This window comes from Galeopterus variegatus, unplaced genomic scaffold (genome assembly GCF_000696425.1).
Source record: "Galeopterus variegatus unplaced genomic scaffold, G_variegatus-3.0.2 Scaffold349, whole genome shotgun sequence".
Lineage (NCBI taxonomy): Eukaryota > Metazoa > Chordata > Mammalia > Dermoptera > Cynocephalidae > Galeopterus > Galeopterus variegatus.
Window position 1 is genome coordinate 264,782 of NW_007726460.1, and position 25,473 is coordinate 290,254.

Consider the following 25,473-nt stretch of genomic DNA (forward strand, 5'->3'; position numbering starts at 1 on the left):
TTTAAAAGAATGCAAGATCTTAGACAATAGCAAGTCAGAAACGGGCCAGTTACAGCAGTAAATTTCCCTCGATTAGGATAACAAAAGCATTATTTATAAACATATGGCGAAACTTGATGGGATTAAAAGAATGGTGGATCCAATTTGTCATCTCCATCCACAATGTCCCAGGAGTGGTGAAAACCTGCTCCTTGCAGAGTTGTCTTAAGCATTCTCAGCAAATCTTTGAGACTCACTGGCTTTCACAGAGTGACTGTGTTTCCAGCTATCGACTTGGGCTTTAGGCCTCATCTCTTCATTCTTCATCAGCACCAATATTTATGCAAAAGTGTCATTTAGTGATGCGCCAATGTTGGTGAAAGCTGAATATGTCTAAGGAAAATTAAATATTTGGCACAACATCATCAACTATAATGCCTCTAGTTTGTATCCATTTGCATTCCATTCTGTACTATTCTGACAGATTAAAACCCCTAAAACCCAGATTTAATCCCTTGAGTCCCTACAAATAACTTTCAGCTTTTGTCTACCATAAAATGCTTAGACTGGCCTTCAAGATCCTCCATTGTCTGGACCTACCCTAGTTCTCTGCCTTTACCTTTTGCTGCTTCCTTCCATATACACTTCCAGATGGGATAATTTATGTCACACATATGCATCATGTTTCCCTCTTTTCCTTTTGATTAACCATTCCCTGTTTAACCATACATCTTCTTCTCTCTCCCTGCCCTGTATGTCATATCTTTACATTATTTTCAGAGTTATTTGTATGTTGGGTCTTGTACCTACTCAACTATAAACTCTTTAGGGGAAGGAGCTTACTTTTACCCCCCTCCCTCTTTATCAGCACCTAACACAGTGCTTTATGCGTAGTGGACACTCTACAGTTATTTATTGACTAAATATATGAACGAGTAAGTAAACGACGAGTAGATTAAAAGTTGGAAGGTGAACACTGGTTAAGGGCTGCTTCTGGAGGGAAAACTTCCAGGACTTCCCACTCTGTGTGCATTCTGGCAAAAGCTAGCTCCAGTACAAACAAGACAGCCCTTACAAAAAGATGTGGATACCGGCTTTTGTAAGTAAAAGCATGTCAGTATGCTGGGAAGGGGGAAGCACAAAAAAAGAGGGATCCAATGAGATCTGAGTAAAGCACAAACACACTGCACTATTTTGGGACAATCAGCTTTGAACTATACAGCCAGTAACAATGCTCCAAACCACACCATGCAGCATCAGGGAAATCTCAGCTGCTGCTGGTGCTCAGCCAGCACCACTAACCCACTGTTGCTTCCAGTTGCTGACTACAGCCATTGCCTCATCCTCACCAGCACGGACTCCATCTGTCACCTGTTCTTGGAGCCCTTAACTTCTAAAGTCTAGGGGGCTCGGTGACGGAGTCTGGGAAGTGTGTTTTCATCTCTGCTGCAAGAGGTGTCAGAAAAGAGAATATCCGGCATTTTTAGTTTCTATATTGAGGAGGAAGATCTGCCCCTTTAAGTATTAAGTGGGAATTCCCAAAATACAGGAAGAAGATGCTGATCTTGTATGGCCAAAAAAGAGTAAGAAGTATTCATTATACATAGACTTACAAATGCATAAAACATTTATAACTAACAAGAAATTTTTAACAGAAATTACCTCTAGAGAGTAAAACTAGAGCTTGAGTTTGAGAAGTGGGGAGATATACTTAATTCTTATTGGACAACTTTCTGTAGTATATGATAATTTTATGAGATATGTATTTCCTTTTTTAATTTTAAAGAACTGGTTTATTTTTTTAAAAGACCTGTTCCTTTATTTAGAACTGGTTTAAAGAAGCCACTGGGAGCACATTGGCGCTCCCGCTGCGGGTTTGGATCCTATATAGGAATGGCCGGTGCGCTCACTGGCTGAGTGCGGTGTGGGCAACACCACACCAAGGGTTGCGATCCCCTTACCGGTCACGAAAAAGACAGAAAAAAAAAAAAAAAATTAAAATGGTAAATTTTATTTTATGTATATTTCGTCACAATTTTAAAAGATGATGCTTAAAGTCAGGCCTCATGGGGATATGGCTTCTTTCTTTAGTGCTGTTCTGGTTTAACTCAATAAACTGACAGTCTTCTCCAATTCACGGTTGTTTCTGCTCAGCTTAATCCTTGTCTTTGAAAATGATTGGTGAATACAGGGCCCTGCTCACCGTGGGTAGTGAGTCAGTATTTACTGAACAAATGAATGAACAAATCCAGAATATTTTATTGAATTATGTACCCTCTCCTTTCAAGAAAGGAGGCCACTCAGATTTGGTGGCTACCATTCACTTTTTAAAGATTTATTAAATGGTATACAAGGCCCAAGGAAGATAAAGATAAAAGACATAGCCTTTGCTTTCAAGGGGGAAATTAATGGTTATGACAAGAAATGGGAATAAGATGTCTTTGAATGTTTGGGGGTTTTCTTTTATTTCCTTAAATATTGGTGAGACTTTAGCTTTAGATAATAAGTGCCCTCAGCTATGCAGCTTTAACTAGATTTACTTATATTTGTTCCTGTTAAGAGGAATTGGGAACTGTAAGTTACATATCTTCATAATGTTTTCCAAGTTAAATGATGTTGATGTCTGAAATGAGTTACTATGGAAGTATTTTATGCTCTTGAACTTCATTCAAGAATTCAATTTAACTTCATTAAACTTCATTTAAAGGTTTCATCAGAATTAGGTAAGATCACCTTACGTTTTCTGTTGGATTGCAAAAGACTTATTACTATCTAGATACATTCTTTTAGCTGATAGTAACATAAGCATTCTATTTGCTAACTACCCCGATTTGATCGTTACACATTATATACATGTATTGAAATATACTCTGTACCCAATACATATATAATCAATACGTTTTAATTAAATGAAAAAAGTAAAAAAAAAGATAACTAATATACATATATGCATGTGTGTGTGTGTATACATATATATATGCATTTTAAAAGCTCATATTTCTAAGGCTGGGATTTAACACAAAACCATGGGTAGTGAAAGTGTGTAAAATCTAGCATTTGAATTATTCTTTCTCCTTGACATTTAGTTTTGGTTTATGAAAAATTTATGATATAGTCAAGCCAAGTGGTAGGGTGATGCTTTATCCCACCCCAACAATCACTCTCAAACCCCCAAAGCCACCTTAGGCAAGGATCTTGCTGTGTGGATGCAGCAGCAGGATGAATCCAGCTCCTTTTTACAACTCGCTTACCTCCCCTAAAGCCCTTCTTTCTAGAAACTCTGGAGATGCCACTGCTTTAAGAAGTTATCCTAGTTGACAATGGCCCAATTTGGTTGACATAACATAATACACTACTATTAAAGGTAGTTAAGTCTCTTTGATTTGGAATTAATTTGTTATGTAGACCATGTTTGAAGTCCATCCTTACATTCTGAAGTACAACACGTTAATTCAGCTAGATAAAGTAACCGTTTCCAACATGTATTCTGTGGAACCCTAGGGCTCCACAAAGGTGTCTTAGGACAGTGAGAGGCAGAGGGTAAGTGAGAGGCTGAGGGATTGGAGCTCCACAGCTCTGCTTCCCTGCTCCAGCCCAATGCATTTCCTCTCTTAACATTTTATATGTTGAGTTTCCATATAAAAGTTTGTTTGGGGGCTGGCCCGGTGTCGCACTGCTACAGTGCGCCGCTTGGGAGCGCGGCGGCGCTCCCACTGAGGGTTCGGATCCCACATACAGACCGGCCGCTCACTGGCTGAGCGAGGTGCAGGGGCAACACCGAGGGTTGTGATCCCGTTGCCGGTCCCGGTCCGGTATGGGCGTGACACTGAGGGTTGCGATCCGTTGCCGGTCACAAAAAAAGAGACAAAAAGGAAAAAAAAAAAAAGTTTGTTTGGAAAAAAATTCTGCTGATAAAAAACATAAATGACTTTAAATTTAAATTGTGCATTCTCTTCAACTCAGAAATGTAACTTTTAGAAACTATCCTGCAGAAATACTTGCACACATGCTCAAAGATATATGTAACAAGAGTTCCTTTATCATTGTTTTGTAATAGCAGTAAATTGGGAACAATCTAATATTCCTTAATAGGGGAATAGTTGATCAATCTCTAATATAACCATACTGTGAACTACTATACAGCTGATAAAAATGCACAGAAAGATCTTCATGACATATTAAATTTTTTTAAAGCAAGTTTCAGTACAATGTGCATAGTATGGTCCCATTTATGCAAAACAAAGCTGTACTAGTGTATGTGCCTATATACACAAGTAAATGCTTGGAACAAAGAACTAGAAGGACATACATCAACTGTTTCTAGTGGCTACCACTGGGGAGGATCATATGTAGAGTTGGGAGGTCTGGTAAAAGGAGACTTTCACACTTTCATGTTTTACTCCAAATATTTCTGAATTGCTTGAATGTTCTACAATGAGAATTATATAGCTTGTGTACATTATTAAAGAAAACATTTTTAACCAGAGTTTGAAAACCACTAAGTTTGATCATGGTGCTAATGAGGCCATGAATATCCGCCTTTTTCCTACATAGTTAAGTTAGCATTAAACAGGGAAAATCTGTTTGTCTGACAAAGATTGCACCCAACAACCCCAGTCAGATTTTGCAGCCACATACACATATACGTTTTTTCACAGTCAAGAGCAGGTGAGAGAGTGAGACTGGTAATCACTATCCAGCTCACAGCATGTGTCTCATTGGCACGTTTGTGGCTTCCTCCTTTGTTTTTTGTTTTAAATGGCTTTAAGGAGATATAATTTGGATACACTACAATCTACCCATTTACAGTATACAATTCACTCATTTTTAGTATACTCAGAGTGTGAAACCATCACTATAATCAATTATAAAACATTTCCATCACCGAAAACAAAAACAAACAAACAAAAAAACCCTCACCCATTAGCAGATACTACTCTTCTCTCCTCCCATTCTCCACAAACCACAAATCTACTTTCTGTCTCAATAAATTTACCTATTCTGGACATTTCATAAAATGGAATCATGCAATATGTGTGGCCTTTTGGGTCTGGCTTAGTTAACATAATGTTTTCAAGGCTCATCCATATTGTAGAATGTGTCAGTACTTCATTCCTCTATGATGCTGAGTAATATTCTACTGTATGAATATATCGCATTTTGTTTATCCATTCATCAGTTGATGGGCATTGAGTTATTTCCATTTTGGGGCTATTATGAAGAGTACTGCTATAAACATTCATGCATAAGTTTTTGTGTGGATGTATGTTTTCATTTCTCTTGGTAATATATCTAGAAGTGGAATTGCTGGCTCATAAGGTAATTCTTCTTTTAACATTTTAAGGAACTGCCAGATTGTTTTCCAAAGTAGCTGCACCATTTTACATTCCAACCAGCAATATATGACTGTTACAATTTCTCCATATCCTCACCAACACTCATTTTATCTATCTTTTTGATCATAGTCATCCCAGTGAGGGTGAAGTGACTTCCATACATTCTTGTGTTTTTGAGGATGGCCACTTGTATTAATTAGGTTTCTGCTCCCACAGCATCGCATAATAAACTATCTCAAAACGTGGTGGCTTAAACCACAAGCATATATTTCTCCCTTATGGGTTTGCCAGTTGACTGTGGCTCTGCTGGGCTTGGCTTGGCATTAGTTCTCATCTATTTCATGGGCCTTCATCCTAGGATCAGGTGATCTCTTCTCACAGGGGATCTTAGAATTTCAAAAAGCAACCAGAAATACTCTGCAGCCTGGAACCGGGATGTGTCACTTCTGCTCTCATACTATGGTCCATATGAAAGCCACATGCCAAGAATTGGAGCACAGAATGGAAGAAGGAACAGGAGCACTGATAATATCATGTGGGTCTGCCCGACATGGCCTGTCCACTTCTGGAGTTTTTGTCAAAAAACTTCTTGATAAAGCATCACTGCCTTTACCTTAACTATCAAGTAATTTATAAACTCCTTAGTGAGGAAATTAAGATGTTTCAAAATCTTCTCTAAACTTCTAATCTTTCATCTTGTGATTGCACTTTTGTCCCTCACAAAACACCCACCCAAGATCTATTTTTCATCCTTCTCTGCCCTGTGCTGTGCCCTACCTGGAGGCTGATGCTGGTGGCCTAAGTCACCCAGGATCCCTTGCCTGCTGGCTACTTGTTGAATTTGGCCAATGGGATACACTGGCATATGAAAGAGCAGGAAGAGAAAGAGGTCAGGGTATTTCTTCCTACCTCCTTGCTGCTGTGCCTTCTCTCTGGTGGCGGCCACATGCTTCCCTGACCTCAGCTCCGACCCTATAGCCCCCCTTCCACTGCTCCAGATCTCACTGGGGTCTTCAACACTACTTCCTCCCCTTACCCCTTTAGCCCTAGAGTGATAATGGCTCCTTGATGTTGCTAGTACTTGGGTGCCTCAACATCTCTTTTTTGTTCTTATAATCCCGCCCAATCTCTATACATGGTCCTTGCATTTAAGTGCCTTCACAAGAACCATCTGCAGTGAATTGTTTCCAGCTGGCATTTGACTAATACAGTAAAACCTCTCCCGGTACAGGCATTTTGGGTTTGCATTTCAGCAACTTTTCTCATAATTCTCTCTTTGCTCGAAATCCCTTTCTTCCCATCGCTGTGCCTAGCTGTCCTTCAAGGACCTCTCAGACACGACTGCTCCAAAGTAGCCTTCCTTAATCCCCACACCATGGGAAATCTCTTTTTTCCTTGAACTCACTCAGCACATACTTGATAGTGATTATCTTTTTCTGCTTTAAATTACAGTGACTTATATACATGTAACTCTGGCCAGTTTGTAAACTCTTTGAAGTCTGAACCCACATCCACGTCTGATTTGTTTTTGTTTTTCTCTTCCTCCTTTTTGCTCCTCCCCAACCTTTGCTTTCCTCTCCCAAAGGCACCTGAAACAAGGCTTGGCACCAAATGGGTGTTCTATCATTCATCCTTATTTCTACTTACTTATTACTGCTTCTTATTAGTATTATAATACATGCCAACTGCAATGTATACTTTACAAAAAACCATAAAAATTATGGAACAGACTAAAATTTTCCTTTGGTCATAATGCACTTTTTATACTTAAAATATGTGACAATCATTCACTTATGATACATATATAATAGAAAACTATTTTTATTTAAAAATTTTCAGGTGATAAATCTGGTGCTCTCCCAAACTTTTTATTGGGTATCAAAGAAAAAAAAAATCATGTGCAAGCCAATATTCATCTGTAACTGAGGTTATCTACCTACCATTATGAATTGGAATCAGAGGTATAGAGTTATCTTCCAATCCAGAGTTTTTAAGCCCCACTCCTGGAAGTTTTAGAGATTCTTTCCAAGAGTGGGCATAGGCAGAGAAACCTTCAGTAAATTTTCACTTGGAGAAAGAGATCTGGTCTTCAAAAAAAAGTGAAAACAATTTCTCTAATCTCACCTCCCACATCAAACATTCCCACAATGTCCCTCTGTTCAGTGGCTAACTCTCTGCCTAAACACCTCCACTACCTGGGAATTCACTTACCACTCAGTAAGATCATACAGGATGTTTCCAGAAAGTTCTGTCTTATATCTGGCTGAAATCTGACTATCCATCATTCTTCTGCCTGAAGTGATAAAGAATAAATCTAAATTCACTTCCTCAAAGTGGCAGTAGTTTAAGATATTGATCACATTGCCACAAGTCTCCGTTCAGGCTAAAAATACTCATTTCCTTCAAATGTTCTTCATATGACACGTTTAGAAAACCCATTTTGGTCACAAACATTTTTGTCAACATTCCTCTTCAAAAATGAAGACTAAACTGAAAATAAATTTCCTGATACTTTGGCCAGGAAAAATATAGTGATGTTATTACCTTCTCTATTTTTTGTCTTTAAAAGCCAGTCATGGGGACTTCCAGTTTCTGGTCCAGCATATAAGGAGCTTAGAAGTCACCACTCTGAATCTTAACAACAAATAAAAAGCTAAACAAACTGAGAAAACAACACCTCTTTTGATATCCATCAGAGAAGTGAGGTTCTGGAGCAAACTGCTACCCTCAAATTGGAGGGACAGACAGCAGGAAACAGAGAAGCACAAATCACCAGAGCAGAAACCTCCATAGGAATGAGTGCTGTGGTAGAAAAACATGAACTGTAATTGACAAATTGCTGGAGGCTCAGTGTGAGCAAGCCTGAGAGTTAAGAATTCCAGTGGGACCCAGTCATGAGGTTCTCCACACTTTTATGAGCAAGTTTTACCTACAGGAGCTCTAACAAGTCCTCACAGTGAGTATCTGAGAAAAATCCCCTCATGTTTCTGGCAGGGAGGGGAAAAGAAATCATTTTTAAATATGCCAGAGCATTCTGTTCTTCTTAATAAGGTCTGCCCTCAGGATAAACTATTTAGCCAGAGCCCAACCTGCTGGGGTTTCATTAGAGCCTAACCTATTTGGGGGGAAAATACCCAAGCCTAGCCCCCTGTAGCTATCCTGTCCCACTTAAGGGGCAGGGGGAGAAACTCAGAGGCACTTGTATAGTTCACAGTCTAGAATCACAGTCTCACCAAAAGACTGCAACCTAACTGTAGAGCTATAGAGTCCTTCCCCTCCCCTCCACACCTTACCACCATACTACTAAGGGCCTGTTTACCACTATTCCTTTTACCCAATACATTATCTCCACCTTTCAACTAAAAATGGCAAGGCATACTAAAAGGCAAAAGCACAGGTTAAACAGATTAAACAAGTATCAGAACCAGAGTCAGATATGGAAGGAATGTTGAAACTATCAGACCAGGAATTTTTTAAAACTATGGTTAATATGTAGAGGGCTTTAATGGAAAAAGGAGAGAGCATACAAGAACAGACTATAATGTAAGCAGAGAGATGGAAATTCTAAGAAAGAATCATAAAGGCTAGAAATTAAAAAAAATACTCTAACAGAAATAGAGTGCCTTTGGTAGGCTCAATAGTGAAGTGGGTATGGCTGAGAAAACAATCTCTGAACTTGAGGATATGATGATAGAAATTTCCAGAACTGAAAAGCAAAGAGAGAGAAAAAAAAAAAAACTAAAAGACCAGAGCAGAATATCCAAGAACTGTGGAACATTGACAGAAGGTGTAACTACACATAATGGGAATACCAGAAGGAGGAAGAAAAAAGAAACAGAAGCAACATTTGAAGCAATAATGATTGGGAATTTCCCCAGGTCAGTGTCAGTCACCAAACCACAAATCCAGGAATCTAAGAGAACACAAAGAAGGATAAGTGCAAACAAACAAACAAAAAATCAAACATCAGAAACTCAAAAAGAAGAAAAAAAATCACAAAAGATAGAGGAAAAAAACACCTTACCTGTAAATTATGAAGGAGAAGAATAACATCTGACTTCTCAGAAACCATGCAAGCAAGAAGTGGAATTAAATATTTAAAGTGTGGAAAGAAAAAATTCTTTCAATCTAGAATTCTGTACTCTTTTTTTTTTTTTTTCCTTTTTTTGTCTTTTTTACTGACCGGTAACGGGATCGCAACCCTCGGTGTTGTGCCCGCACCACGCTCAGCCAGTGAGCGGGAACCGGTCTCCACATGGGATCCGAACCCTCAGCGGGAGCGCCGCCGCACTCCCAAGCGGCGCACTCTCCAGTGCGAGACCAGGCCAGCCCTAGAATTCTGTACTCTGTAAAATTATTCTTCAAAAGTTAAGGAGAAATACTTTTTCAGACAAATTAAAATTGAGGGAATTTGTTGCCAGTAGAACTGCCTTGCAAGAAATGATAAAGAAGTTCTTCAGATAGAAGGAAACTTAGATCTACATAAGGAAAAAGAACACACTGGAGAAGGAATAAGTGAAGGTAAAATAAAGACTTATTTTTATTATTCTTAGTTGATCTAATAGATATCGGTTTATTCAAAATTAACGACAGCAACAATGTATTTGATTACATATCCTTATGTATATACTATTCTGATATATTCTTATACATATATATGAAACAAGTGAGAGCAATGATACAAAGGAGGTGGGGAAGAATTAGAAATATTGTTATTATAAGATATTTGCATTATTCATGAAATAGTACAGTGTTATTTGACAGTAGACTTGGATTAGTTGTAAATGTGTATTGCAAACTCTAGGGCAACAGGTAAAAAAAGTAAAAAAAAAAAAGAAGTACAACTGATATGACACAAAAAGAGAGAAAATGGAATCATATAAAATGTTTAATTAAAACCAGAAAAATTGGAAGACAAAAATAGGAACAAAGAACAAGGGTGACTAATAAAAAACCATTAACAAATATCATAGATATTAATTCAACTATATCAGTAATTACTATGAACATCAATAGTCTAACTGCACTAATCAAATGATTGGAGTGGATCAAAAGACAAGACCCATGTATATGTTGTCTACAAAAAACCCACTTTAAATATAAAGAAACATATAGATTAAAAGTAAAGGGATGGAGAAAGTTATACCATGCTAACACTAAACACAAGAAAGTGGCAGTATCTGTATTAACATCAGACACAGCAGACTTCAGAGCAAGGAAAATTATCAGGGATAAAGAGGAACATTACATAATTACAAAGGGGTTAATTCTCCAGGAAGACATAATAATCCTTAATGTGCATATGCCTAACAATAGAACATCAAAATATATAAGATAGAAACTGATAGAACTGCAAAAAAAAAAAAAAAAAGAAAAGAAAGATGAATCTGCTATTATAGTTAGAGACTTGAACATTCTTCTATTAGAAATAGACAGATCCAGCAGGCAGGAAATCAGTAAAAGCACAGTTGAACTTAACAGCACTATCAATCAACTGGATGTAATTGAAATCTATAGACTACTTTATTCAACAACAGCAGAAAACACATTCTTCTCAAGCTCACATGAAACATTCACCAAGATAGACCACATTCTGGGCCATAAATCATACCTTAACAAATATACAAGAATTAAAATCATACAACATCTGCTCTCTGACCACAATGGAATCAAATTAGAAATCAATAACAGAAAGAAAGCTGGAAAATCACAACATAGTTGGAGATTAAACAGCACTTCTATGTAACAGCTGGGTCAAAGAAGAAATCTCAAGAGAAATTAAAAATATTCTAACTAAATGAAAATGAAAATACATTAATCAAAATTTGTAAGATGTAGCAAAAGTAGTTAGAGGAAAATTTATAGCAATGAATGCATATATTAGAAGAGAAGAAAGTTCTAAAATCAATCATCTAAGATTCCACCTTAGGAAACTAGAAGAGGAGCAAATTAAATTCAAAGTAGGCAGAAGAAAAGAAATAATAAAAATCAGAGCAGAAATCAAAGAAATATGATAGAGAAAATTAACAAAACCACCATTGGTTTTTTGAAGACATCAATCAAACCAATCAGCCTCTAGCCTGGCTAACTAAGAAAAAAAGAGAGCAGACACAAATTATTAATATCAAAAATAAAAGAAGGAGACATTACAACAGGTCTCATGGACACTAAAAAGATAATAGAGGAAGAGTATGAACAACTCTATGCCCACAAATTTGATTACATAGATAAAATGGACCAATTCCTTAAAGGACACTACTTGTCAAAGCTCACAGAAGAAGAAACAGATAATCTGAATAAACCTATCTGTATTACAGAAGTTGAGCCAATAATTAATAACATTCCCAAACAGCAAGTGTGAGGCCCAGATGGGTTCACTGGTGAATTCTAACCAAACATTTAAGGAAGAAATTATACCAGTCTCTACAATTTCTCCCAGAAGATAGAAATTGAAGGAATACTTACTTTTTCTTTTCTTTTTTATTTGGGGGGGGGGGGGTTTTATTTACTGTTGTAAAATCCAGGGGCAAAGAAATATATTTATGTCTATAGCTACACACACACACACACACACACACACAAGGTTACTTCAAAGAGTTCATGGAAAGATTTGTATTATCTTTTAATTCTATTTTTCCATGAACTTTTTGAAATACCCTTATATATGTAGATTGATAGATTAACATAGATATAAGGATGTATTTAAATTTAAGGATAAGTGAGAATACAGTAGCCCCATTCTTGTTTTTTCATTGTTTTTTTTTAAAGATAAGAATAAGAGCAAGTCACTGCCACCACACATACCAGCACTTACATTTGTCAGCAGACTGCCTGACTGCTGGCATTCAATGGACATAGCAACATAGTTCCTTTCACCTCTCTAATGAGTTTCCATTCCAGAGCATTTTCAGTCCTTGTCTTGTTTATCCCTTGTTGAAGTGTTTCTAGGAAGGTTCAGCAGTGCTTCAATTTTTTTAGCATCATCCTCAGGTAGATTTTTCTGTAAGCTACTTTCAATTTCCTCAGGGAGGAGCTCAGTAATCTGTAGTCTGGCTTTCCATTTTCAGCTCATGGACCACCTTTCAATCCTTCTGTTTTCTCTCCTGAACAGTCTCACCACAATAATTCTGGAGTGCCATCAACAGGCTTCCTATGGGAGTGCCCAACAAGCCTCCAATTATACCATCAGCCACCAAGCCATGCAGGCCTAACTTTATTCTGAAAAGACTTCCTGTGACAGATGCTGCAATGACAAAATGGCTTAGGACATTTTTATTTCAGCACACATTTAGACCAGTGTGCACTGTGTTGAATGTAGTCACAAACACTGTAGTTCTTCAACTCCAGTGCCAGCCATATGGAAAGAAGCCTTGTGGGGCAGCATGTTGTACACATCGTACAGCATCAAACAGTTATGATAAAGCTCTGGTTGACTATGCTCAATGTTGGGTTGATTAGCATGAATAAAAGCTGGTATTCTCCCATGAGCCCAGCCAATGATGCCTGCTGAAACAGCTGTCCTATAGATATTGTGAAGTTCCTTTGAAGTTCTCTGCTGTTCATCTTTGACAAACAGCTCCCACAGGAGGTCCCATAAGGATTCCAGATAATGGGGTTTGGTGACAGAGGGGGCAGCTTCTTATCTTCCACAAGGGCCTCCAAATTGGCATCCACAGCTTTGGTGGCAAAGACTCAGGGGAAAGGACTCAGTGACCAGAAAAAGAAGCTCTGTGGCACCAGCAGTTTCACCACCTGGCCCTCTCCTGATCTGCAGACAGACATACATGGGCACTGCAGACCCCAGGCCACAAGAAGGCTCCATGGGAGAGGGTGAGGATAACTGTGCAAATGAGTGAGTGAATATCCGTGTGCTAGGCCCAAGCTAATCCACAGACACAGTGCTCAACATCCTTGCTCTCAGGTGAAGGAACACTTTCTAACTTGTTCTATCAGCCCACCAGTACCCTAATACCAAAACCAGAGAAAGACATTGCAAGAAAAGAAAACTACTGCCTAATATCTCTCACGGACATAGATGCAAAAATCCTCAACAAAATTTTAGCAAATCAAATCCAACAATCTATAAAGGGAATTATATACCATGACCATTGGGATTTATCCCAGGCATGCAAAGCTGGTTCAACATTCAAAAATCAATTAACTCATCATATCAACAGGCTAAAGAATAAAAATCACAAGACCATATCAAGATAGATGCAGAAAAAGCATTTAGCAAACTCTGACACCCATTCATGATAAAAACGCTCAGAAAACTAGGACTGGAGGGGAACTTCCTCAACCTAATAAAAGAACATGTGCAAAAACCTAACATTGTACTTAATGGTGAGAAACTCAAAGCTTTTTCTCTAAGCTCAGGAACAAGCAAGAATGTCCCCTCTCACCACTGCTTTTCAACATGTACTAGAAGTCTTAGCTAATGAAATATAAGACAAGAAAAGCAAATAAAAGGCATATAGATTGGGAAAGAAGAAACAAAACTGTCTTTCTATGCAGACAACATGATTAACATATAAAAAATACAAAAGAATTGGCAAAAATTCTCCTGGAACTAATAAGTGATTGTAACAAGGTTGCAGGATACGATGTTAATATACAAAAATGAATTGCTTTCCTATATGCTAGCAATAACACATTACTATTTATATTAGCATTTCCCCAAAATGAAAAACTTAGTATAAATCTAACAAAATATGTAGGAGTTATATAAAGAAAACTATAAAACTCTGATGAAAAATATCAAAGAAGAACTAAATAAATGAAAAGATATTCCATGTTCATGTATACAAAGACTCAATATTGTCAAGATGTCTGTACTTCTCAAACTGATCTGTAGACTCCATGCAATACCAATCAAAATCCCAGCAAGTTATTTTGTAGATATCAATAATCTGATTATAAAGTTTATATAGAGAGGCAAAAGACCCAGAATAGCCAACTCAATAGCGAAGGAGAAGAATAAGTCAGAGGAGTGTCACTTTGACTTCAATATTTACCATAAATCTACAGTAATCAAGGCAGTGAAGTATCGGTGAACAAAATAGACAAGTAAATCAATGGAACAGAACAGAGAGCCCAGGAATAGACCCACATAAATACAACCAACTGTTCTTTGACAAAGGAGCAAGGGCAACACAATGGAGCAACGATAATCTTTTCAACAAATGCTTTTGGGAAAACTAGACGTCCACATACAAAAACAAACAAAATGAATCTAGACACAGACCTTACACACTTCACACAACAAATAACTCAAAATGGATCAGAGACTTAAATGTAAAATGCGAAAGATAACATAGAAAAAAACCTAGATGACCTTGGGTATGGCAATGACTTTTTAGATACAATGCCAAAGGCACACTCCACGAAAGGAATAACTGATAACCTGGAATTTATTAAACTTGAAAATTTCTCTGTAAAAGACAGTGTCAAGAAAATGAGAAAATAAGCCACAGACTAAGAGAAAATATTTGCAAAAGTCACATCTGATAATGCTATCCAAAATATACAAAGAACACTTGAAACCCAACAATAAGAATATGAACAAGCTTATTGAAAAACGGGCAAAACACCTGACCAGACATCTCACCAGAGAAGATATATAGATGGCAAGTAGCATATGAAAAGATGTTTAACATCATATGCCATTATGGAATTGCTATTTCAAACCACAATGAGATACTACTACACACCTATTAGAATGGCCAAAATCCAGAACAGACAACACCAAAATCCGACAAGGATGTGGAGCAACAGGACCTCGCATTTCTTGCTGTGGGAATGCAAAATGGTAATGGTACAGCCACTTTGGAAGACAGTTTGGTAGTTTTTTATGAAGCTAAAATACTCTCATCAATCCAGCAATCCAGCAATCATGCACCTTGGTATTAATCCAAATGAATTGAAAACTTAGGTTCACACAAAAACCTGCACATGGATGTTTGTAGCAGTTTTATTCATAATTGTCAAAACTTGGAAGCAACCAAAATGTGCTTCAGTTTGTGAATGGATAAATAGCAATGTACACATCCTGACAATGGAATATTATTTGGTGCTATAAATAAATGAGCTACCAAGCCATGAAAAGACATAGAAGAAACTTAAGCGCATATAACTAAGTGAAAGAAGCAAATCTGAAAAGGATACATACTGTTTGATTTCAACTATTTGAAATTCTGGAAATGGCAAAATTGTGGAGACAATTAAAAGATTAATGGTTGCCAGGCATTAGGAGGGAGGGAGGAATGACTAGGCAGAGCACAGGGGATTTTTAGGGCAGTGAAACCATTCTGTGTATTACTACAATGGCGTATAGATTTTATTATACATTTGTCTAAACCCATAGAATGTATACCACCAAGAGTGAACCCTACTGCAAACTATGGACTTTGGGCAATAATGATGTGTCAATGTAGGTTCACTGATTGTAACAAATGTTACACTTTGGTGGCAGATGCTGGTAGGTGAGGTGTATGGAGATGGCGTATAAAAGAACTCTTTGTACCTGACTTTCAATTTTGCTGTGGCTCTAAAATGACCCTAAAAATAAAGTTTATTAATTTAAAATAAAAAACCAGTCATATTATAACATGCCAAGCATGCACTGATTGTGTCTTCTATCAATTAAGAATTACATTTGGTTGTTCATGACAGAGAATCAAAATTCTGATAGTAAGGGATCTCTCCTATACTGTTGGTGGGACTGTAAATTAGTGCAACCATTATAGAAAACGGTATGGAGTTTCCTCAAATGACTACAGATAGAACTGCCATACAACCCCGCAATCCCATTGCTGGGTACCTATCCCCCAAAATGGAAATGATCATGTCAAAAGAATACCTGCACTCCCATGTTTATTGCAGTTATATTTACAATAGCCAAGAATTGGAATCAACCTAAATGTCCATTGAGAGATCATGACTGGATAAGGAAAATGTGGTATATAAACTCAATGGAATATTGCTCTGCCATAAAAAAGAATGAAATTCTGCCACTCGCAGCAACATGGATAAATTTAGAGAAAATTATGTTAAGTGGAATAAGCCAGGAATAGAAAGAGAAATACTGCATGTCCTCACTCATAAGTAGGAGCTTAATTAAAGAAAGAAATAAAAGAAAAAAAGAGAGAAACAATCACAATAATACATTAAACTTTCAAAATAAAGAGAGAGAGAACAGAACTGTGGTTATTAGAGGTGGGAGAAGGGGGTTGGCAAGAAACTACTTAGGGGTCAAAAAGATTGATTACGTTTTGTAAATCTGACTATACTAATTATCCTGATTTGATTACCACATATTGTACACATGTATTGATATTCGATTCTGTACTCCACAAATATATAGAATCAATTTAAAAATTTTCTGATAGAACTTAGAATGGTTTAACAACATTGAAGTTGAGTTATTTCTTGTAAATTAAGTCTGGAAGTAGGCAGGTTAGAACTGGCATGGTAGAAACATTGTCTTTCTATCTTTCTGCTCTGCCAGCTTTAGTGTATGGCTTTCATTTTCAAGGTTAATTCATGATCCAAGATGCCTGCTGGAGCTTCAGTTATCATGTCTGCATTCCTATCAGGAAAAGAAAGAAAAGGAAGACTGGGAGGGACAAAAGGAAAAGCCTTCCAGCTGAGTCAGTTCCTTCAAAGGGCTTTCCTACAAGTACTTCCCAAAGACTTTTGCTTGTATTTCATTGAAGAACCCAATCTAGAGGGGAGGTTGGGAAATACAGTTTTAAGGTTGAGTATATTGCCATACTCAACACTGTAGGTGTTTTATAAATTAATAGGGCAGAATGGATAGTCGGTGGTGATCTTAGAAATATCTGCTGCTTAGTTTTATATGTTATCATAGGAATTGTTTTGAAGTCACTTTTTTTTATCCTATACTGATATGGCTAATTTTTTTCCTTTGAAACTAATATTCATATTCATCTTCCTAAATTGTATTATGGTTTTTTCAGGTCTTTTTGAATCTTAATTTGGATATCAATAGAGTTAGCTACCACTTCTACCTTTCAGACATCTGAAAATTTGAAAATTATGCCAGGATACTGATAGAAAAGACCACCTTTGAAGTCGATGTCAGCACAAAGGAATGCGTAACATCCAAGCCATATTTCTTCAGCTTTTCACAAGGATGCCATAAAAATTTTATCAAATGCTTATTTAATTCCAGGTGTTCTATTTCATACATATATGTGTAAATTAGAATACATACAATGGAGCCATTGGAAGTAGTGTTGTAGGAGAACATGCATTAATATGAAAAAATATTCATGGTACGTTATTTAGATAAAAAATAGGTTATGAAACTAAATGTGCATTATGAACCCTTATTTGTTCACTTAAAGTCTCTAGAAAGATTAAAATGTTTCAGGGTTATCTCCGATTGGTAGGATAACTGGGGAATTCTTTTCTTTCCTTCTCTGTCACCTGCATTTTCAACAACACATTTTCTATTATATTTGTGATGCAAGAAAAAGAACAATAAAAATAACTGATCCAAAAAAAAGTAGATTCTTTTAGAAGCAGTGTGGAAAATGGATTTTAAACATGTGAGACTGAAGGCCAAGAGACCAGGCAGAATGATACTGAAGTAATCCAAATGAGAAATGGAGAGAGTCCTAACTAAGGCAGTGACAGTGGCAGAGGGAGAGAGTGGACAGATTCAGGAAATATTTAGAAGGCAGAACTAGAGGCACCTGGTGATCATTTGATGTAGAGAGAGAAGGATCTGAGTGATTCGTAGCTAAGTGTGATTCCCAGTTAACACTGATTTCTAGCTGAGCAAATTACCCGTTTGAGGTTTTTATTTTATTTTTCCATTTTAGATTATGAACTGGGATGAAATGCATAAAAAGAGAAACTAGTTTTGGAGAGAAAATGATGGGCCAGTTTCTCTGGCTATGTAACAATCCACCCAAAAACCTAGTGAAGAACAAAAACAACATGTATTTTACTCATAAATCTAGAACTGGAGCAGAGCTCAGCAGCAAGGGTCTCTTGTCTCTGCTTTACTTCACATCAGCTTGAGGTTGGGGGGATCTGGAATTATCTAAGTGTTCACACACTCACCTATCAGGCAGGTGATGGGAAGACGCATATGTGGGAGCTAGCACAGCAGGTGCTCCTTGGCATCTCTATCTTTGTTTGGCCTCTCCCCATAGTCTCTGCAGCATGGTGGCTTCAAGCTAGATAAGCTTCTTACATGTTGGCTCAGAGACTCCAGGGTGCAGAAAGTGGGGAGAGAGGAAAACAGGGAGAGACTGAGATCAAGGCAGTAGCTGTATTATCTCTGTAGCCTTGTCTTATCTAGCCCTCAAAGTTATGCAGCGTCACCTCTACTACGTTTTATTTACTATAAGCAAGTTAGTAAAATTGACCCATATTCAATGGGAGAGGGAATTAGATTCTACCTTTTGTGAGAGGAATTTTAAAGAATTTACAAGCATGCTTTAAAACCACCACAAATGATCAATTTCATTTTAGAGAAGTTGAGTTTGAGTTTCTGGGTGCCTTGGCCTGGGTCCTCTAGAAAACAGTCTGAGGTAAGGATAATACGTATGCTTTATTTGAGAGGTACACACCCAGGACAGTGAAAGTAAGGAAAAATGGAGGTGAGGCTGGGAAGGGTGGAAAGCAACTCAAGATGATGGCCACTACTTCACAGCAAGCCCAAAGAGACAGGGCAGGTGTCTTGGTAGGAGTGGTACAACCACGTGGGACATCTGCAGATACACCGAATGAGTAATTGTTCTTTGGACCAGTTCATGGGATGGAAAAAAGAGAGGAAGTTTATTGCACTAGAACCCTCTTGTATTAGTTTTCCATTGCTGCATAACAAATTATCACAAACTCAATGGCTTAAAATAACCATGAATATACCCGTTTATTAGCTCACAGTTTTGTAAGTTCAGAAGTCCGGTGTGGTGTGGATGTGTTCCTTGCTTGAGCCATCACAAGGCTGAAATCAAGGTGTTGTCCTGGCTGAGTTCTTGTCTAAAGGCTTTGGGGAAGATTCCACTTTCAAGCTCATTCTTGTTGGCAGAATTCAGTACCTTGTGGTTGGAGAATAGAGGTTCCTGTTTCCTTGCTGGCTGTTGGTCTGCGGCTGCCCTCCACTCCTAGAAACCACCCACATTCCTTGCCACATGTCTCCTCCTTCTTCAAACTGGCGATAGTGAGTCGAATTCTTCTTGTGCTGATCTCCTAAGGTGAGTCAGAGGAAACTCTCTGCTTTAAACACGTATGATTAGTTAGGCTCCTCTAGACAATTTCCCTATATGGACAACTATGCCATATAACACAGCCTAATCACAGGAGTAAAATCCAGTATACCATAGTCCCAGGGATTATGTACTCATGTACACGGTGGGGGGGGGGGAAGGGGATCTTGGGGGCCATTTTAGAATTCTGCCTACTACCCCTCCCATCCCTAAATCTAATTTCGAAGCCCAGGTTCCTCTGGCTATGCAAAGCTGCTTGATGGTACATAGAGACTGAGATTGCTTGGGCTGACAATATAACATCAATAGATGAGAGGTGAAAATGAAACTCTTCCACTTCTATTCTGCTGTCATTACTTTTGTCAAAAAGAGTGTTCTGTGAATCCAGCACATATTAAGTGCTCAATACACAGCTGTTAAATAAATGATGGGTTGGATAGAGGAGAATAAACAATTATAAGGGTAAATAGAAGGCATAATATAATAGGTAAATAGATTTTAAATGAGCACCTAGCTGTTTTAAAAGATATTCTCTGTAGTTCTAGATGAATTACATTTTTGAGTCTGGAGAGAATAATAGATGAGATTCCTGAAAAACCAACGCAATGTATGTTTGTTGCATGAATAAGTTTTCATATTTGAAATTCATTGGTGTTCCTCTCACTACAGGACTAGAAAGACTGTACAAAAAACAAAAACAAAACAAAGCAAAAGCTAGCTTGACAGCATGTATTTGTCTTGGTGACACTGTCGGGAAACTCTTAGAGATAATGTCTTACATTTCATTAAATACTAAGCAAATTTAAAGAGACACTGTCTTAAAATTGTGGGTTTGAACAGTGCAAATGAGCTCATGTTAAAACACTTGAAATGTTTTTCAGCTAAAGTAGAATGCAGGACCTTGAAGGCAAGAATGTGTTTACTTTGTACTATACTGAGCTTCTATATACGTATATATGTTTACATATATCTACACATGTGTACATGTACACACATATATAAAAGCTATGCATTCTGTTCAATAAATATTAGTTATAATAAATCGCCATTTAATTACATATGAAATGCATCTATGATTAATTCAATTAACTAATTCAATCTAAGAAAATCCTTAAATTATTCTTTAATTTGTGAATGTATTAAAGTGTAATTATAATGTGATAAAGTGCAATGTGAGAACCTCAATCTCTTCATCACAGATGCATCTTCCTTTAGTCAAAAGAATTTTGAAGATGTTTTAATGTATGTAATGCTTTTCTCATCCTATGTGGTACATTTTGTAAAATAGTAATTTTATATAAGTACCTTGGTCATGGCAATAAATTAGTAAGTACCAAACGTCTGTTATGAACTGAGCCTTACCTAGACAAAACTGATGCAAAAAAGAGATGTTAGAAATATCACCTGTCACCAGGGAACACACATGCAATTTACATATAAACATGACACAATCAGAAAACAAGAAAGATATTATACAGTATATATTTTATAGCTTGTTAGACTGGAAGAACCCTCAGAGATTATATTTATTTTCCGTTTTGGAAACGAGGGTACGGAGATAGAGCGGAGAAATGATTTCCCAAATATCACAGAGAGCACAAGCCTGGTTTAGTGAAGTTGTAAAAGAACCCAGGTCTATAAGTAAGTCAATGGCATTTAAACATGTTTCACTGTAACCCATGGTAAGACATCGAATATATACTCTCACACACACATGTACATATATATTTTACTGTGCCATTGATTATAAGGCACACCAGTATTATGCATACCACTAAATAGAGAAGACACTACCTAGTATGTGATAAAATAACGCTAAGATGCCTTGATTTCTAAGATACATCCCAAATTCCAAAAAGTTAAAAGGTAAAAAAAAAAAAAAACCTATCAATACAATTTTTACACACATGTACTATATAGCTAAAACAGAAATTTTACATGTGATATTCACTATTCTATTCCATTTATTTTTTAAAATGATGTTCTGGGTCCACTAAGTTAATTTTACCACCCACGAATGAACTGACGTGACTTAAACACTAATCTACATTATGTGTCACAGGTAATTAGAGACCTTGTTAACATATACGGCCAAGGTGCTAATTTTCAATTCTATAGTAGGTGCAGAAAATGAAAAAAACAGTTTAATGTGGACAGAAATCACCTAGAAAGTTTTCAAATTAGAAAGAAGAATTTAACTTTGAATAGATGTGTAAAATGTGGTGAGATAAAGAAGTGAATGATTGAGAAACTTAAGCTCAGGTGAAAAACCCTCAAACGTAAATGTAAATAAAAATATATTTCTTTAAAAATAAAGTCTAACCTAAGTTCATGTTCTTATTCATATGTGGAAGCTAAACAAAAAGTGAGTTCGTAGAAGTAGAGAGCAGAACTGAGGTTACTAGAGTCTGGGAAGGGGAAATAGGAAGACATTGGTTAATGATTACAGAAGAACGGTTAGATAGGAAGAACAAGTTCTAGTATCTTATAGTAGCAGTGCTAGGTGTCTAAAATTAACAATAATTGATTGTATATTTTCAAATGGCCAGAAGAGAGAAATTCAAATGTTCTCATCACAAAGAAATGATAAATGTTTGTGGTGATAGATATACTAATTATCCTGATTTGATCATCACACAGTGTGTACATGTATCAAAATATTACTCTGTAACCCATAAATATGTACAATTATTATGCATCAATTAAAAATAAAATTGAAAAGCAAAATTAAATTAAAAAAATAAAACCTACTTAACCTTATAAAAAGAATATATAAGGACACCATTTTTTATAGTAAAAGACTCAATAATCTCAAAGATAAAAACAAATTCTAATGTCTCGCCTACAAAAAAAATTTACAGAAACCTGAAAAAATTAAATATAGCTTCCAAAGAACGAAAAAATATAAAACTGATTTAGACAGAACTTGATGAAACATTTGTTTTACTTTCTCCTTGTTATAAATTCAAAAGGGGTCAGTCTGATAGGAAAATGATAGCAGCCTGAGACAAGTGGCTGGATATTCCCTCCACCCCCAATTTTTCTGTTTCTTAGATTCAAGGATTAATCCAGAAATAAAATTTTAGAATTCACTTCTTGCCGACCTCTGTGTACATAAATAAAGAAATCTGAGGATATAATGAAGTGCCCAGTATAAAGCTGGCTGACTGAAATCTTCAGAGTCTTTCACCTACATTCATCCTCAGAATGTCTCTCTCCCCCTAGCAAAAAGCAAGCAACAAAAACAAACCCAGAAGCCCATTTTGTATGTGTATGTAAAATGTGCACGCCACAGTGCAAGTATGTGATCACATAAAAAAATGTGCAAACTTGGCAATTAGGAAATGTCACTGCAGTCGTTGGTAGGTGAAATTTCAGTCCCTTTGATGAAGATACCATCTTTCTGCTAAGCTCTGACAAAACCTTTCGTTCCTGTTAGACCCCTCCCTCCTCAGTCGGCTGCTGGACTCCATCCGGTGGGATGTGGGCTCTCCCTTTCCATCATAGCTAAGTGTTCCCAGGCCCAGGAGAAACCCTGGGTTCCTGCAGAGCACTCAACGTGCAACGAAGGGTCCCAGCTCTGCAAAAGGCAGCTGGAAATGGATTTAAAATGGCAACGCGGACCAATCAGCGCCGCCGCGCCGCCTTCGCATGCACAGCGGAACGTGGAGGTGCCTAACTCCCCGCTTACGGCTGCAAAGGAGGAGGTTTTTATTCCATGGTGGTCTGTATTTCCGAAAAAAAAAAAAAAATTCTTCCCCAGGTGAAAGTTTTTATTTTGGAATTAGTCCAAAATAATTTTGGGTGTGATGTGTGAAAATCTGAACCTAATTTTTTTCAGCGTTTTGTGTTATTCAAAGATGAAAAGAGGTACATTTTTAAATTTCTCTACCTTTTAAAAACGGACTGTGGCCATTATGGTGTTCACAGAACTCAGAAACAGCTCAGGCTATAAAATTAGGACTTGGCAGAAAGGGAGTTCTTAGGGAGAAGGTTAAATTGAGGTAAATCGAAGGGAGATTTGCGCAGTTGGTGCAATTGTGGTGTTAGGAATCTACAAGGTCCCTTTCCCCTGAGAACGTCAGAATCAGGGGGGAATTCGCGCGTCACCTCTATTCTTTCCCGGGAAAAAAGTTCAGTGAAGAAGCTGACCCGCGTGCGTGAGTGCACATTGTTTGCACGTGTCTGCGAATGTGCATGTCTATCAGCATGCGTGTAAGTGCGCATGTTTACATGTGTTTACTAGTGAGCATGTGTGCGCGATGTGCACGTGCATCTGCGTGTGTGCATACGTGTGTATTTATCTGCGTGCCTGTGTGTGTGTGTGCGCGCGCGCCGCGCGCTCGCTCGCCGGCGTGCTCTCTGGTGAGGGCATTCCGAGGCGGAGTAGGGCTGTTAGGGGCGCTCTCCTACTCCTCTGCAGTCCCTTCCCTCTCATAAGGAACTAGAACGCTGCGGCCGGTGCAGTTTGATGCTTTCTGCAAAGTGCTGGCTCCGCACCGCGGAGGCGCAGGTAAAGGCCGAGTCCCGAAACGTGGCTCTGAGACAGTCACATTCCCGCGCCTTTCCAGGACAACCTCCCAAGGGTGACCTCCGGCGGCGGGTGGGGCGTGGCCCACTGCGAGCCTCCCTGGGATCACTGGCCTGTCCCTTTAACCCCGCCGCCGGGTGGGAGCACGTGAGCCTGGCTTCGGGTGGCACCCGGGCGCCGCCGCCGCCGCGGCAGTTGTATTTCGAACACTGCCTCTGGCCCGTGGCCAGGCGCCTTGGCTCGGCGGTCCGCCTGGCCTCCCTCCTCCTCATACTGTTCTTCCTGCGCAGCCCCCTCCCCTTTATCCGCCCACGATTAGAGGTGGGCACTCCCTCCCCCCCGCCATCCCCTTCCCAAGCACACACACACATTCATTCCACTTGAATCCTGGGGCAGGAACTCAGAAAACTCCCAGCCCGGGCAGCGCGCGCTTGGTGCAGGACGCGGGAGCGAGCCACTCGTCTCCCTCCGACTCTCGAGTGCCGCCGTCGCCTGCTCCCGCCACCCGAGGAGACGCAGTGCCACCCACTGCTCTGTCCCTTGTTGCGCTCCGTGTCCGACCAGATTCGGGAGGAATCTCCCCATCCTCCCTTTGCTTTCCATCTGCTCAAGGCACTATTTCTCTCTCTCCCTCTCCCCCCCCCTTTGCTCTGTGAGCGCGGAGCGGGGGGAAGAGGAGGAGGAATTCTTTCCCCGCCTAACATTTCAAGGGACACAATTCACTCCAAGTCCCTGCCCTTTCCAAGCCGCTTCCGAAGTGCTCCTGGTGCCCGCAACTCCTGATCCCAATCCGAGAAAGGAGCCTCTCCAACTTGAAACCCTCTTTTCCTTCTCTTTCGCTTCCCTCCTCCTCTCGCCACCTCCACCTCCACCGCCACCTCCACCTCCGGCACCCACCCACCGCTGCCGCCGCCACCGGCAGCGCCTCCTTCTCTCCTCCTCCTCCTCCCCTCTTCTCTCTTTTTGGCAGCCGCTGGACGTCCGGTGTTGATGGTGGCAGCGGCGGCCGCCTAAGCAACAGCAGCCCTCGCAGCACGCCAGCTTTCGCTCGCCCTGCCTGCTTCTCCAGCCCCATCACCCAGTCTCGCGAAAGGTGCTGGGCAGATTCGGGGCAGCTGAGGCGAAGCGGCTGCAGCGGCGGTAGCAGCGGCGGCAGCGGTAGCGGCGGCGGGAGGCAGGATGAGCGCACGCGGCGAAGGCGCCGGGCAGCCGTCCACTTCAGCCCAGGGACAACCTGCCGCCCCGGCGCCTCAGAAGAGGGGACGCGGCCGACCCAGGAAGCAGCAGCAAGTCAGTACGCGGGCGCGGTAGGGGCACCAGCCCACTCCTGTTCCCCCTGCGAGGGCCCCGCGACGCGCCTGGCGACCTGAGCGCGGGAGCCCAG

At 39.2% G+C, this 25,473-nt stretch overlaps 1 protein-coding gene and 1 pseudogene across 2 annotated transcripts in view; one reads left to right on the plus strand and one right to left on the minus strand.

Moving 5' to 3' along the window:
• Positions 1 to 12,222: 12,222 nt before the first annotated feature.
• On the minus strand, positions 12,223 to 13,097 carry LOC103586533 (annotated as a pseudogene).
• Positions 13,098 to 24,468: 11,371 nt separating this feature from the next.
• Positions 24,469 to 25,473, plus strand: part of HMGA2 (high mobility group AT-hook 2) — a 123,406-nt gene continuing 122,401 nt past the window's right edge. The window contains exon 1 of one of the 2 annotated variants that reach the window (XM_008567824.1): positions 24,469 to 25,379. In XM_008567824.1, the coding sequence (XP_008566046.1) occupies positions 25,269 to 25,379 (111 nt within the window). In that variant the 5' untranslated portion in view covers positions 24,469 to 25,268. The remainder of the gene's footprint in view (positions 25,380 to 25,473) is intronic. The other variant, XM_008567825.1, reaches the window with a different exon arrangement.